At 40.5% G+C, this 13,541-nt stretch overlaps 1 protein-coding gene across 2 annotated transcripts in view; it reads left to right on the forward strand.

Annotated features, from left to right (window-relative positions):
• Nucleotides 1–778: 778 nt before the first annotated feature.
• LOC126094927 (myelin expression factor 2) overlaps nt 779–13,541 on the forward strand; it is a 72,972-nt gene continuing 60,209 nt past the window's right edge. The window contains exons 1-2 of one of the 2 annotated variants that reach the window (XM_049909575.1): nt 779–857; nt 8,567–8,811. In XM_049909575.1, coding sequence (XP_049765532.1) covers nt 8,586–8,811 — 226 coding nt within the window. In that variant the 5' untranslated portion in view covers nt 779–857; nt 8,567–8,585. Of the gene's footprint in view, nt 940–8,566; nt 8,812–13,541 lie in introns of both variants that reach the window. The other variant, XM_049909574.1, reaches the window with a different exon arrangement.

Consider the following 13,541-nt stretch of genomic DNA (forward strand, 5'->3'; position numbering starts at 1 on the left):
TGTTGCCCGTTCTTCCGCCATTGCGGCTTTGAGGGCAGCAATTTCTTCGTTGTCGGCGGCGCAGACCCTGGCACACGCCTCGCTGTCTGTGTCCGGAGGATCAGCCGCGTCATCGACCACCCCGGACGCAGCGGCCGCGGTTGTGTACACCTTCTTGCGTCTTCGACTTGTCTTCTCACCGCGACCCCAGCTCTTAATACAACTGCAGCCTCGGTAATTCGGTGCGTGAGCTCCGCCACAGGTGGCGCAGCAGCGTGTGGCGTCCTTCTTTGTACAGTGGCACGAATCGTGTGCTTGCGCACACCGAAGGCACGCCTCTGGATTCCAACAGTACTTGGCAACATGGCCAAGTTTTTGGCAGCGGTAACACTGCTTCTTCCGCTCCGTCGTCTTTTTGCGTCCCACATCAAGCATCATTGGCGGCAGCTTTGCCTCCCTTTCCGAGTCGTCCAAGCATCCTGGGGAGCGACAGCGTGGGTAGCAAGCGAGCGCTTAACGTGCAGCGATCCGACCACCTCCCGGCTTAAGAAATTAATGCTTGTGGGAACGTGGCTTGACGCTCTTTCCCGTTCCGCAGGCGTCTGCTATGAATAGCATACAATGGAAAGTATCTTCTGTCATGGGGTTTAAAGTCTTATGCAGAGTATAGATCTACCTAGGTGTTGATTCAGACATTTTTTTCCCAATCTGGACTGTGTACAATAGTGAGTACTGAAATATTATATTAATCTTGCATTAATACATCTAACATCTTTGAGAAACACAATTTCATCGCAGGATTTTAACATATCTGCCTTGGCGAGTTCTCTGTAATCTGTGTCGTTGTCGGCGTCATTTCGGAAGAGGTGCTGTGAAAGGTAATACAATATATCGAGTGTCTTTAGAACAGATAAGAGTAATGAAATCCGAACCTTCAAGTCCTAAACGAGACCGAGATAGGTAAGTGTTAAGAATGTCGGCTGTACGGTATATTCCTAGTGGAAAAATTTTGAACCGCGCTAAGTTGCTTAAAAATGGCGGCTAAACATGGCTTTCACGAGTATAGTTTTGGCGCGTTATACATGGTGAACCGTGGGTGGCGGCTTAAAATATGTAATTGTTGTTTTACTTTTTGTCGAGGTAAATGGAAATAAGTAGCCAAGTGGATGTTTAGTAAAATTATTTTACATTTTATATTGATTGCTTTGTGGCTAACCGCCCGGCGCGACTCCATTTTCAAACATGACTTGTTTTGTGGAAAAAAGTTGCGGTTTTCGCTGTTTGGTCATCATCATTCTTAACATTTTCGTTGTTTATGTCAATGAGGGCGCAGTCAGTAATTTCTGTTCCGAATATTTTTTTGTTGATCGCGAACAAAGAATTTCGGTACGATCGATCATTTTGAGGCTGTTTGTTGAACGTTAGAAACTCTTGAATTGCAGATAGGCCTACTCAAGTTTGTAATTCAATTTTTTTACGCAATCTCTTTCGTGTTTTGTGGTTATCGCCGAAGTGTGGCCGTCTCTTGTGTGGTTTCTCATTGTTTTGAAATAGATGACCGTTCGTGAAATTAACTTTCGACAATGGTTGACAAAGGTCAATGTTGCTTGTTGTCGAAGAAAAGTGTAGGAATAATAATTGTAATTTAATATTTAATTCGTTTGGCTGAGGTAACATAGTAACATTGAGCGCACAATTTTTCCATCGAGTTCATGTCCTAAGTTTTAATTTTCTGTAATAATGGTGTCTGGAAACATCAGAGTTCGTTGTTGAAATGTGGTTGGTAAATTATCATTAGACTCTGTACACAGTGAATAATCTACTCAAGAGTTCAAAGTTAAATCTGGGATTCATGTCTTAGGTATTAGTGTTGGCTAGTGAACTGTTAATTTGACATTAATTAAAAACAAAATTACAGGTACCGGAAATACTGTTAAAATTGTTTCAAATACCAAATATGTTAAAGCTAATTGTGCTATAAATATTCTGGTTATGTAATGTGATACTGGACAGGTGTGGGAAATTTGTGGAGTTCTCAGAGTAGAAATGTGTAATTTTTGTATTAGAAATTGATTTCAAGTAACCTAGACCTTGAGCTAGGCTACTGATCTGTAGCCAGAGTATTCATTCTGAAAATTACTGCCTGATTTATCCAAGAATGCTTTTAAGTTTGACAGTCAATTCAGTCAGCTATTTTCACTCTGCTGCCTCTAGTCTGTGGGCCTGAAAAAGTCAATATTGGTTAATGACAGTGCATTTCTGATGATTCTGGTGGTCCTGTCAACTAAGTCGCAAAAAATTATGAAACACCCTTATGTACAAGCCCTCTCAAATTCCTTGATTTTGAGTGTGTCATGTAAGTGCGTACTGATTTTAAAGATGGTTGCATGAATCTCACTGCTAGTATCTTCTGTTTATCTGGAGTTACAAATGGAAATCTTTATTAAAAAATATTCATTCATCACGTTTTATGTGAATTCGACTAGGAAAAAGGCTTTTTGTCACTCACCTAAGGTTTTGATGAAACTAGGCATTTTTGGTTTCCTTATAAAGGTTAATAACCATACCAAATTTTAGCATCCTGTTTCCATTTTATTGTGCTTAAAAGTTTTGAAGTTGTCCTTTTTTTATATTGATAGCACACATTTTTTCTAACCCCTCACATGTGCGCACAAGTATGCCCCTTTGCACGCTAGTGCACAGGGCTAATGGGCTATCATACCAAGAAAGGTTAACAGTGAAGTTTCAGCAATTATAGACAATTTTCTAGGAGGGTAGTTATACTGTTGTGTGAATTGAGCAATAAAATTGAAGGAACATTGGCTACAGCTTGCAGAGGAAGAAGACAAACCTGTTGATGGCATTTGTTCCTGATGTTGGTAACAAATCTATGAAGATTTGCAGAGTACTCTGGAAACATAATGTCTGATGGGTGTTTTGCTAGACAACCCATACAATAACATTGTTGGAGTTCTGTTAAGGAAGGCCTTGGACTTTGTAAACTAAGGCTGCCATTGTCAGAGCAAAGGTGTCACACAGATAACAACCAAGTCAGCAGTGGTGGATCACTGCCTCTCTTCAGTGGACATGAATTATAATGGCACCCTGGCTACATGAGCTGGTAAATAGACAGGGTTCCAGTCTAAGAAGGCTTGGGGCCCAAATACAATCTGTACTGAAATATGATCATTTATCCTAGTGAACATACCCCTGTGGTGGCAACACACACTGAGCACTGCAATCTGTTCCCGCAGTCGTGTGGCCTGTTCTTACCAGTGGAGCCACCCATGATAACCATGGGCCTGAGCTTCTACATCTACATCCATACTCCGCAAGCCACCTGACGGTGTGAGGCGGAGGGTACCTTCAGTACCTCTATCGGTTCTCCCTTCTATTCCAGTCTCGTATTGTTCGTGGAAAGAAGGATTGTCGGTATGCCTCTGTGTGGGCTCTAATCTCTCTGATTTTATCCTCATGGTCTCTTCGCGAGATATACGTAGGAGGGAGCAATATACTGCTTGACTCTTCGGTGAAGGTATGTTCTCGAAACTTTGACAAAAGCCCGTACCGAGCTACTGAGCGTCTCTCCTGCAGAGTCTTCCACTGGAGTTTATCTATCATCTCCGTAACGCTTTCGCGATTACTAAATGATCCTGTAACGAAGCGCGCTGCTCTCCGTTGGATCTTCTCTATGTCTTGTATCAACCCTATCTGGTACGGATCCCACATTGCTGAGCAGTATTCAAGCAGTGGGCGAACAAGCGTACTGTAACCTACTTCCTTTGTTTTCGGATTGCATTTCCTTAGGATTCTTCCAATGAATCTGTCTGGCATCTGCTTTACCGACAATCAACATTATATGATCATTCCATTTTAAATCACTCCTAATGCGTAGTCCCAGATAATTTATGGTATTAACTGCTTCCAGTTGCTGACCTGCTATTTTGTAGCTAAATGATAAAGGATCTATCTTTCTGTGTATTCGCAGCACATTACACTTGTCTACATTGAGATTCAGTTGCCATTCCCTGCACCATGCGTCAATTAGCTGCAGATCCTCCTGCATTTCAGTACAATTTTCCATTGTTACAACCTCTCGATACACCACAGCATCATCTGCAAAAAGCCTCAGTGAACTTCCAATGTCATCCACCAGGTCATTTATGTATATTGTGAATAGCAACGGTCTTATGACACTCCCCTGCGGCACACCTGAAATTACTCTTACTTCGGAAGACTTCTCTCCATTGAGAATAACATGCTGCGTCCTGTTATCTAGGAACTCCTCAATCCAATCACACAATTGGTCTGATAGTCCATATGCTCTTACTTTGTTCAATAAACGACTGTGGGGAACTGTATCGAACGCCTTGCGGAAGTCAAGAAACACGGCATCTACCTGTGAACCCGTGTCTATGGCCCTCTGAGTCTCGTGGACGAATAGCGCGAGCTGGGTTTCACATGACCGTCTTTTTCGAAACCCATGCTGATTCCTACAGAGTAGATTTCTAGTCTCCAGAAAAGTCATTATACTCGAACACAATACGTGTTCCAAAATACTACAACTGATCGACGTTAGAGATATAGGTCTATAGTTCTGCACATCTGTTCGACGTCCCTTCTTGAAAACGGGGATGACCTATGCCCTTTTCCAATCCTTTGGAACGCTACTCTCTTCTAGAGACCTACGGTACACCGCTGCAAGAAGGGGGGCAAGTTCCTTCGCGTACTCTGTGTAAAATTGAACTGGTATCCCATCAGGTCCAGAGGCCTTTCCTCTTTTGAGCGATTTTAATTGTTTCTCTATCCCTCTGTCGTCTATTTCGATATCTACCATTTTGTCATCTGTGCGACAATCTAGAGAAGGAACTACAGTGCAATCTTCCTCTGTGAAACAACTTTGGAAAAAGACAGTTAGTATTTCGGCCTTTAGTCTGTCATCCTATGTTTCAGTACCATTTTGGTCACAGTGTCTGGACATTTTGTTTTGATCCACCTACCGCTTTGACATAAGACCAAAATTTCTTAGGATTTTCTGCCAAGTCAGTACATAGAACTTTACTTTCGAATTCATTGAACGCCTCTCGCATAGCTCTCTTCACACTACATTTCGCTTCGCGTAATTTTTGTTTGTCTGCAAGGCTTTGGCTATGTTTATGCTTGCTGTGAAGTTCCCTTTGCTTCCGCAGCAGTTTTCTAACTCGGTTGTTGAACCACGGTGGCTCTTTTCCATCTCTTACGATCTTGCTTGGCACATACTCATCTAACGCATATTGTACGATGGTTTTGAACTTTGTCCACTGATCCTCAACACTATCAGTACTTGAGACAAAACTTTTGTGTTGAGCCAACAGGTACTCTGAAATCTGCTTTTTGTCACTTTTTCTAAACAGAAAAATCTTCCTACCCTTTTTAATATTCCTATTTACGGCTGAAATCATCGATGCCGTAACCATGGTGGGAGGGATGGGGTATGTAAAATTGTGCCTAGTATAAGACAAATGGGTTATCAGGACTGCTGGAAGATGGAAACAAGTCGGATTACTAAAATATTGCATCATTTGGACAATGCCAGCTGGGTTAATGCTTGTTTGTCGGCGGTTGCATCTGGATTAAAGCTTATTTGTCTGAAGTTACCTCTCGATCCTCTACACCAGCATAATTCAGTGAACCCTAATGTGGCAAAATACCTGTAGTCCTAGGATGGTAGTCAGTGCTCCATGACTGGAGGCAAGAATGTGGCCAATACAAACTGTAAGCTGCCTCAAAGGTGACATTTTTCATTATGGTTGGTTAAAACTGCTGGTCAGCTGACTTAATGCAGAAAATGGAAAGTATGGAAAGAAAACATTTTAGACCTTCATAGAGACAAACAAAACTAGGCTCCCCTTGTTATTGAAGTGGGCTCTCACACTTGGAGCTCAATCCTAACTGTGTGTTCCTGTTTGTACAAAAATGTTCAATAAGGGATATAAAAAGTGTTGAAAAATGTTGCTGACAATAAACATGCTTAGGTGTTTGCTGTAGTTCTGCATTGAGCAGAGGTTATTTAGTAATAAAGTTCTGAGAGTGCACTTTCCAAGAGAATTTGGGCAACAGTTGCTGTACTCCCATATATATCTTCCCCATTGACCATTCGAAAATCAGAAATTAAGAGCTTATTCTTCCTTTGTGCGTTCATGAGCGAGTGGAATGGGGGGGGGGGGGATTTTACCCTGATTTGTTAATGCTGTCCAGAAGGAAATGAAGTGGCTGAACACTACTCGAGAGTCTAGAAGCTGCATTATTTCGTTGATGGATGTGCTGCTCAATATAAAATAGAAAAAAGCTATAAGCTTGTGTGAACACAAATTTTTCCATTGATATTGAACGTTCTCTTTTTTGCTGTTAGCCACTATAAATCTGTGTGATGGATTAGAAGGAACTGTAAAACTAATTGCGAAAAGTTTTATTACGAAAATCTAATCAATGAGACGATGATGTACAAATAACAGCATCTGGTGTTTACTACTTCTGCAAGGCTAATATTAACAATTTTTTTTTTCCATTTCATAGAGAAAATCCCACAGAAGAAACTCAAAGAGCAGATTTTTGACAAACTGCACAATACCTGGTACCAGCAATTTTCACAATAACAAACCATTTCCCCGTGATTCATTAGAAAAGGAACTTGTTCTGGAAAGCCTTCCTTGATTTTCTCTTTCAATGAAAATGTGCCGCAGTGGGCATGTACCTCTCAAGAGAGGTGGCAGCTGTCTATTATGACAGGTGGTGTGTGATGCAGATGTTGATCTGATTTTTCTCCACCCACCTGGACTGTCAGTGTCATTCTTGTGATTCTTTTGGCCTGTGAAGGAAGATTTGTTTTGTGCCTAACATTTTATGTACTGTTGGTGTACCTGAATGAAGCACATTAAGAAGAATGTATTACTTTTATGAAAAACCTATAAAGGTAACGGAATCTAAATTCTGACAGTGGATTCAAAACATACAGTTATTAAAACTTTTCATTGGAGAACTGCAAGAATCTTTCGTGCAGACTTTTTCAGTTATAGTTACAACTTTTGGTTTTGTATTTCTATTGTTTTAACAAAACAGACATTAAAGCTTAGCAGTCTACAGAACGTGTGACCTGAACAATGTCACAAATACTTAATACATATAAATAAAAAACTGATCTGATAATTACCAGAAGTTGAGTGGAGTTATTAAATATTTTCTGGTGAAGACACAATCTTTTCCTGGTATCTGGTTAAATGATAGTGATGTTGAAAATTAGCTAAGGACTGTTTTTTTTTTTTTCCCCTCAAAGTAATGCAATTCAAATGGAAAGCTTCAGACACAGTGTGCAAGCTGTTTGAAAACTTTACAGTAGTCTCCTTCAAAAATGTATGAAATACATGAAAGAAATTTTGCATTGGTTATTACTGCCTTGAAGAACTTACTAGGAATTACCTATGTTTTGTGTGTCCATTTAAAGAAAACACATTACTATTTTTATTTTATTAGAATGTCTACGACCTTGAGTATTATTTAAGACCAAAACTGTGTTCTCAGTAGATTGGAGAAACGTGTGTTTTTAATGTCCTTGTAATTTTTGAAGAAAATTTAAAGTGGCCTGCACTATTTTTTAAATTTCTTCTGTAATTTTATGGCTTCAGAAATCCACTCTTGTTAATGGTATGCCTCTCTTAACTTCGGAAAGTGCTTCAGATTGAAAGTTTAATGTGCACTTGAGTCAAGAGTATTTCTGTAAATAAGTACCACTTTGCATGGACCTTCTTAAAGAGTCAAATTATCATAGTCACTATATTGGAAATTCAATATGAAGAAGTTTGTCTGGGGCATAAATAATTTCCAAAGTTCTTACATTATAGGTATAAACAAATTTACAAAGATTTCATGAAATTCTGAGATGGTGAGTGATATGACCTGGGTGATTTGATGATACTGGTACTCCGCACATTGATCCACTGTAGGTGATTAGTTGCATTCTCTTATTTTTTCATATTGCTCCAACCAGGACTTCCCATTATTGTTATACATTGCCCTTTGTAAAAGTTGCTTACATTAGTGGTTTGTGTATTTTTGGCTTACATCTGTGCTAGAATGATTTGCCCCAAGTGCTGATTGACTGAACTTTTACATACTAAACATAAATGTTGATCATTATATGTACAGTGTGGTTTGTTTTTCCAGCTATTGATGTTGTACAGAAACAAATTATCTGCAGCTTCATTTCAGAGGTCAATCAGACTTAGCGAAACTTAAGATAAGTAGAAGTAGCTTGAGTGGTTCTGGACACGCGAGTAGGTGAATAATTGAAAATGGGAAGTCTGTTGAATGTATTTATTATTTATTGAGAGTAAAACAAGACTTGCATATGAAAGTCTTCGATTTCTCACTTCAGTGATGGTGGGAAATCTTAAAAGGGTGCCAAAGTTTTTTTATAGGATATGTAAAATGAGTGTCACATTTTTAAGAATAATAATATTAATTTGAGTTCGCACACGCACATGTGCACTAGGGAGAGGGGTGGCTGCAATTAGCATGTATCTATCTGTATCTATGTATATTTCCTTTCCAGGTCTCCATTTGGGCTAGACATGGACAGGAATGAAGAAAATGACAAAGATCGTAACAAGGAAAGAGATCGTGACAGAGCTCGTCGTGGAGACAGGCCGACCAGATTTGGCCCACGTAGTAGCAGTACAACACGGGACAGAGAACGTGAACGTGGAAGGAAATCCACTTCTGATAGACGAATCTATGTTTCCAACATAGCTTATGAGTACAAATGGCAAGAATTAAAAGATTTATTCAGACAAGAAGGTGAGCCTTAGTTCAGTCCGTAAACAATGCTTTGTAAGTACAGGGCTATTACAAATGATTGAAGCGATTTCATAAATTCACTGTAGCTCCATTCATTGACATATGGTCACGACACACTACAGATACGTAGAAAAACTCATAAAGTTTTGTTCGGCTGTAGCTGCACTTCAGGTTTCTGCCGCCAGAGCGCTCGAGAGTGCAGTGAGACAAAATGGCGACAGGAGCCGAGAAAGCGTGTGTCGTGCTTGAAATGCACTCACATCAGTCAGTCATAACAGTGCAACGACACTTCAGGACGAAGTTCAACAAAGATCCACCAACTGCTAGCTCCATTCGGCGATGGTATGCGCAGTTTAAAGCTTCTGGATGCCTCTGTGAGGGGAAATCAACGGGTTGGCCTGCAGTGAGCGAAGAAACGGTTGAACGCGTGCGGGCAAGTTTCACGCGTAGCCCGTGGAAGTCGACGAATAAAGCAAGCAGGGAGCTAAACGTACCACAGCCGACGGTTTGGAAAATCTTACGGAAAAGGCTAAAGCAGAAGCCTTACCGTTTACAATTGCTACAAGCCCTGACACCCGATGACAAAGACAAACGCTTTGAATTTTCGGCGCGGTTGCAACAGCTCATGGTAGAGGATGCGTTCAGTGCGAAACTTGTTTTCAGTGATTTTGAAGCAACATTTTTACTTAATGGTGAAGTGAACAGACACAATGTGCGAATGTGGGCGGTAGAGAAACCTCACGCATTCGTGCAGCAAATTCGCAATTCACCAAAAGTTAACGTGTTTTGTGTAATCTCACGGTTTAAAGTTTACGGCCCCTTTTTCTTCTGCGAAAAAAACGTTACAGGACATGTGTATCTGGACATGCCGGAAAATTGGCTCATGCCACAACTGGAGACCGACAGCGCCGACTTCATCTTTCAACAGGATGGTGCTCCACCGCACTTCCATCATGATGTTCGGCATTTCTTAAACAGGAGATTGGAAAACCGATGGATCGGTTGTGGTGGAGATCATGATCAGCAATTCATGTCATGGCCTCCACGCTCTCCCGACTTAACCCCATGCGATTTCTTTCTGTGGGGTTACGTGAAAGATTCAGTGTTTAAACCTCCTCTACCAAGAAACGTGCCAGAATTGCTAGCTCGCATCAACGATGCTTTCGAACTCATTGATGGGGACATGCTGCGCCGAGGGTGGGGGGGGAACTTGATTATCGGCTTGATGTCTGCCGAATCACTAAAGGGGCACATATCGAACATTTGTGAATGCCTAAAAAACTTTTTGAGTTTTTGTATGTGTGTGCAAAGCATTGTGAAAATATCTCAAATAATAAAGTTATTGTAGAGCTGTGAAATCGCTTCAGTCATTTGTAATAACCCTGTATCTTTCGTGTGTGTGTGTGTGTGTGTGTGTGTGTGTGTGTGTGTGTGTGTGTCCTGGGGAAGGGCCTCCCATTATTCACTGTTGTCAGTGACATGTTCTTCAATATTTGGTAGTTTATATTTAATGTTGCAGAAAATGTTTAATATTGCAAGAAATGATATTTTGCTGATAATTTTGAGAGTAAATTTTAATGTTGTTAACAGTGTAACTAACCTCAAATCTTATTCAGAACATTTGTTGACATTTTTATTACTAATCATCATTTGCATTTTTATTTACTGTGATAAGTCACAAGTGATAACGCTTGCACAGTCTTGTCAGAAGTACGTAATGGTTAAATGTATGTTGCCTGATCTTGTACTAACTCTACATTGATTTTGCTCACTGTCTGTCATGCGTAGTTACAACTTGTCTCAGTATTCTTGAGCAGTCTTAGAATCCTGCACTTTTTATGTCATAGTAGAGGAAAAGGTATAAACATGGAAACCCATGTTTGTGTCATTAAGGTACCTTCTTTTGTAAAAATTCTACATTTTATATCTTCACGAACAACTATAACAAGTTTAAGAATTAATAAGAGGCAAAATAATTATCCATCATTCCTATTCGAAAACATTTATAAAAAGCTTGTAAAATGGAACATAAAAAAGTGGTGGGTGCAAATATGGGCATCCACAAGAAGGTGCAAGAAATCTTTTGAAATATTTTAATGAAATGGGTTAAAGCAATACAAAGTGGTACACTACTCTACAAAAAGCAACTTTTGTACTTTTATACATGAATTCTGAAATTAACAGTGAACACAAGTAGCTCCTTTAGTGTTTGTACAGTCTTAAGTGTAAGCAGATGGCAGTTACAAGAGTCGAGGGGTATGAAAGGCAAGCAGTCGTTGGGAAGGGAGTGAGACAGGGTTGTAGCCTATCCCCGATGTTATTCAATTTGCATATTGAGCAAGCAATAAAGGAAACAAAAGTAAAGTTCGGAGTAGGTATTAAAATCCATGGAGAAGAAATAAAAACTTTGAGGTTCGCCGATGACATTGTAACTCTGTCAGAGACAGCAAAGGACTTGGAAGAGCAGTTGAACGGAATGGACAGTGTCTTGAAAAGAGGGTAAAAGATGATCATCAACAAAAGCAAAACAAGGATAATGGAATGAAGTCGAATTAAGTCGGGTGATGCTGAGGGAATTAGATTAGGAAATGAGACACTTAAAGTAGTAAAGGAGTTTTGCTATTTGGGGAGCAAAATAACTGATGATGGTCGAAGTAGAGAGGATATAAAATGTAGACTGGCAATGGGAAGGAAAGCGTTTCCGAAGAAGAATAGATTTAAATGTCGGGAAGTCGTTTCTGAAAGTATTTGTATGGAGTGTAGCCATGTATGGAAGTGAAACGTGGACGATAAATAGTTTAGACAAGAAGAGAATAGAAGCTTTTGAAATGTGGTGCTGCAAAAGAATGCTGAAGATTAGATGGGTCGATCACATAACTAATGAGGAGGTATTGAATAGAATTGGGGAAAAGAGGAGCTTGTAGCACAACTTGACTAGAAGGGATCGGTTGGAGGGACATGTTCTGAGATATCGAGGGATCACCAATTTAGTATTGGAGGGCAGTGTGGAGGGTAAAATTTGTAGAGGGAGACCAAGAGATGAATACACTAATCAGATTCAGATCAGGCTGCAGTAGGTACTGGGAGATGAAGCAACTTGCACAGGATAGAGTAGCATGGAGAGCTGCATCAAACCAGTATCAGGACTGAAGACCACAACAACAGCAACAAGTGTGCCCATGTTTGGCACAAAATACATTTAATCCACACCTCTCCTGTCTTGAGAACTTATTAATCAAAGAAGATGCAACTTGCTTCGCTTGAGTCTGGTGTATCGCCATCGTTCACATCAAGGTCGTTATTGCTGTCCACAAGGTGAGGGCTGCAGGAGCCTTTGGATTTTGCACCTCTGTCCACTGGGCTGCCTCTATCCCCAAAGAAATTCAACCGACCTGCTCTTGATAGTACTTCGTCAAGTGACTTTCTCAACTGATCTTTGTATAATAATCCTGTGATGTGGCAGGTGGTTGCTGATGTGGCAGGTGGTTGCTGCTTTTTGTCCCCGCATTGTTTTTCCCTTAATATGTTGAATGGTGAAACTGCATTTGTTGAAGTCCCTCGAACTTCCTGTTTTTGTGGCTTCATCAACTGGCATAGCTAGAGCTTGATTTGACTGTAGATGAGGATAGTTCAAAGAAGTAGATGTCAGTTGATTCAGAGATGAGGAAGTAAAGGAGCATGTGATTCAGAAAATTAGGTTTTTTTTGCAACCAACGTACCTGTTATGAAATCAGTGTTGGCTAAGTTGTAACGGTTCCTAGGGTATAACCCAGTTACTTTGAATCTGTTTATTGCTATTTCAGCAGATTGGGTGTGAAGGTAGGCTTGGCCAAAAACCTCCATGACGTAAGGTGTGGGAAGGTGCCCATTGTGATGCAGCCATACTCAGTGCCTCTCTGTAGTATGTTTTCAGAGGTCCCATGAATGTCTTCGTGCAATGTCAAGGAAGTGAGATAAGTCGTGGTGTTCTTTCACAAAGTTGATCACATCGGGATTTCAAACATTGCTATAATGACCATCCAAAATAAGACCTTTGTTCAGTTGGACATGTTTTCTCAATGAATTGAATGAACCATCTGATGAACAAATTGTTTTGAATGCATCCTGAAGGATGGGCCTTACCAATTGCACCAGGGGGGGGGGGGGCAGCTGCTTATTAGAGCTTGGGACAAGTCGGTTCTAGGGAAAATTATCATTGGCAGAACATAATGTCATGAAGCACTAATGCATGCGATACCTGTGCTTGTAGCCGCTCTTTCTGCAGATGTTAGAGCTAAAATTTGTTTCTTCCCTTTCATCCCTACCACTTTGCAATTTTGCTTTGGGCAGTGGACAGGCCTGTCTTGTCTACATTACACACTCGGTCTGCTGGATACGAGTGTTTGTTGAAAGTGTCTGACAATAAATCAAAGAAAACAATCACATTCTCTTTATTGAAGCCTAAGGGCCTGGCATGTGAAGTCCCACAACATTGTGAATGGACATAAATGTTCTTGGAGCACCTTTCACAGAAGCCTCCTATACTTTCACAGCTGCCATGGCACATACCATTTGAGATTCATACCACTGATGCCTCTGGTTCTTACATTTGTAGTACTCCTTCGTTTTCGGCATGCAAGGGTGAACAAAAGCATTAGGGTCTATTATCACAGTTTGAAGATTCTATTTTGATTGTTGCTGTGTGAGTTGTGTATATGAACTTCAAACAAAATTTGACTAACCACATCCCC

Source organism: Schistocerca cancellata, chromosome 8 (genome assembly GCF_023864275.1).
Source record: "Schistocerca cancellata isolate TAMUIC-IGC-003103 chromosome 8, iqSchCanc2.1, whole genome shotgun sequence".
Classification (NCBI taxonomy): domain Eukaryota; kingdom Metazoa; phylum Arthropoda; class Insecta; order Orthoptera; family Acrididae; genus Schistocerca; species Schistocerca cancellata.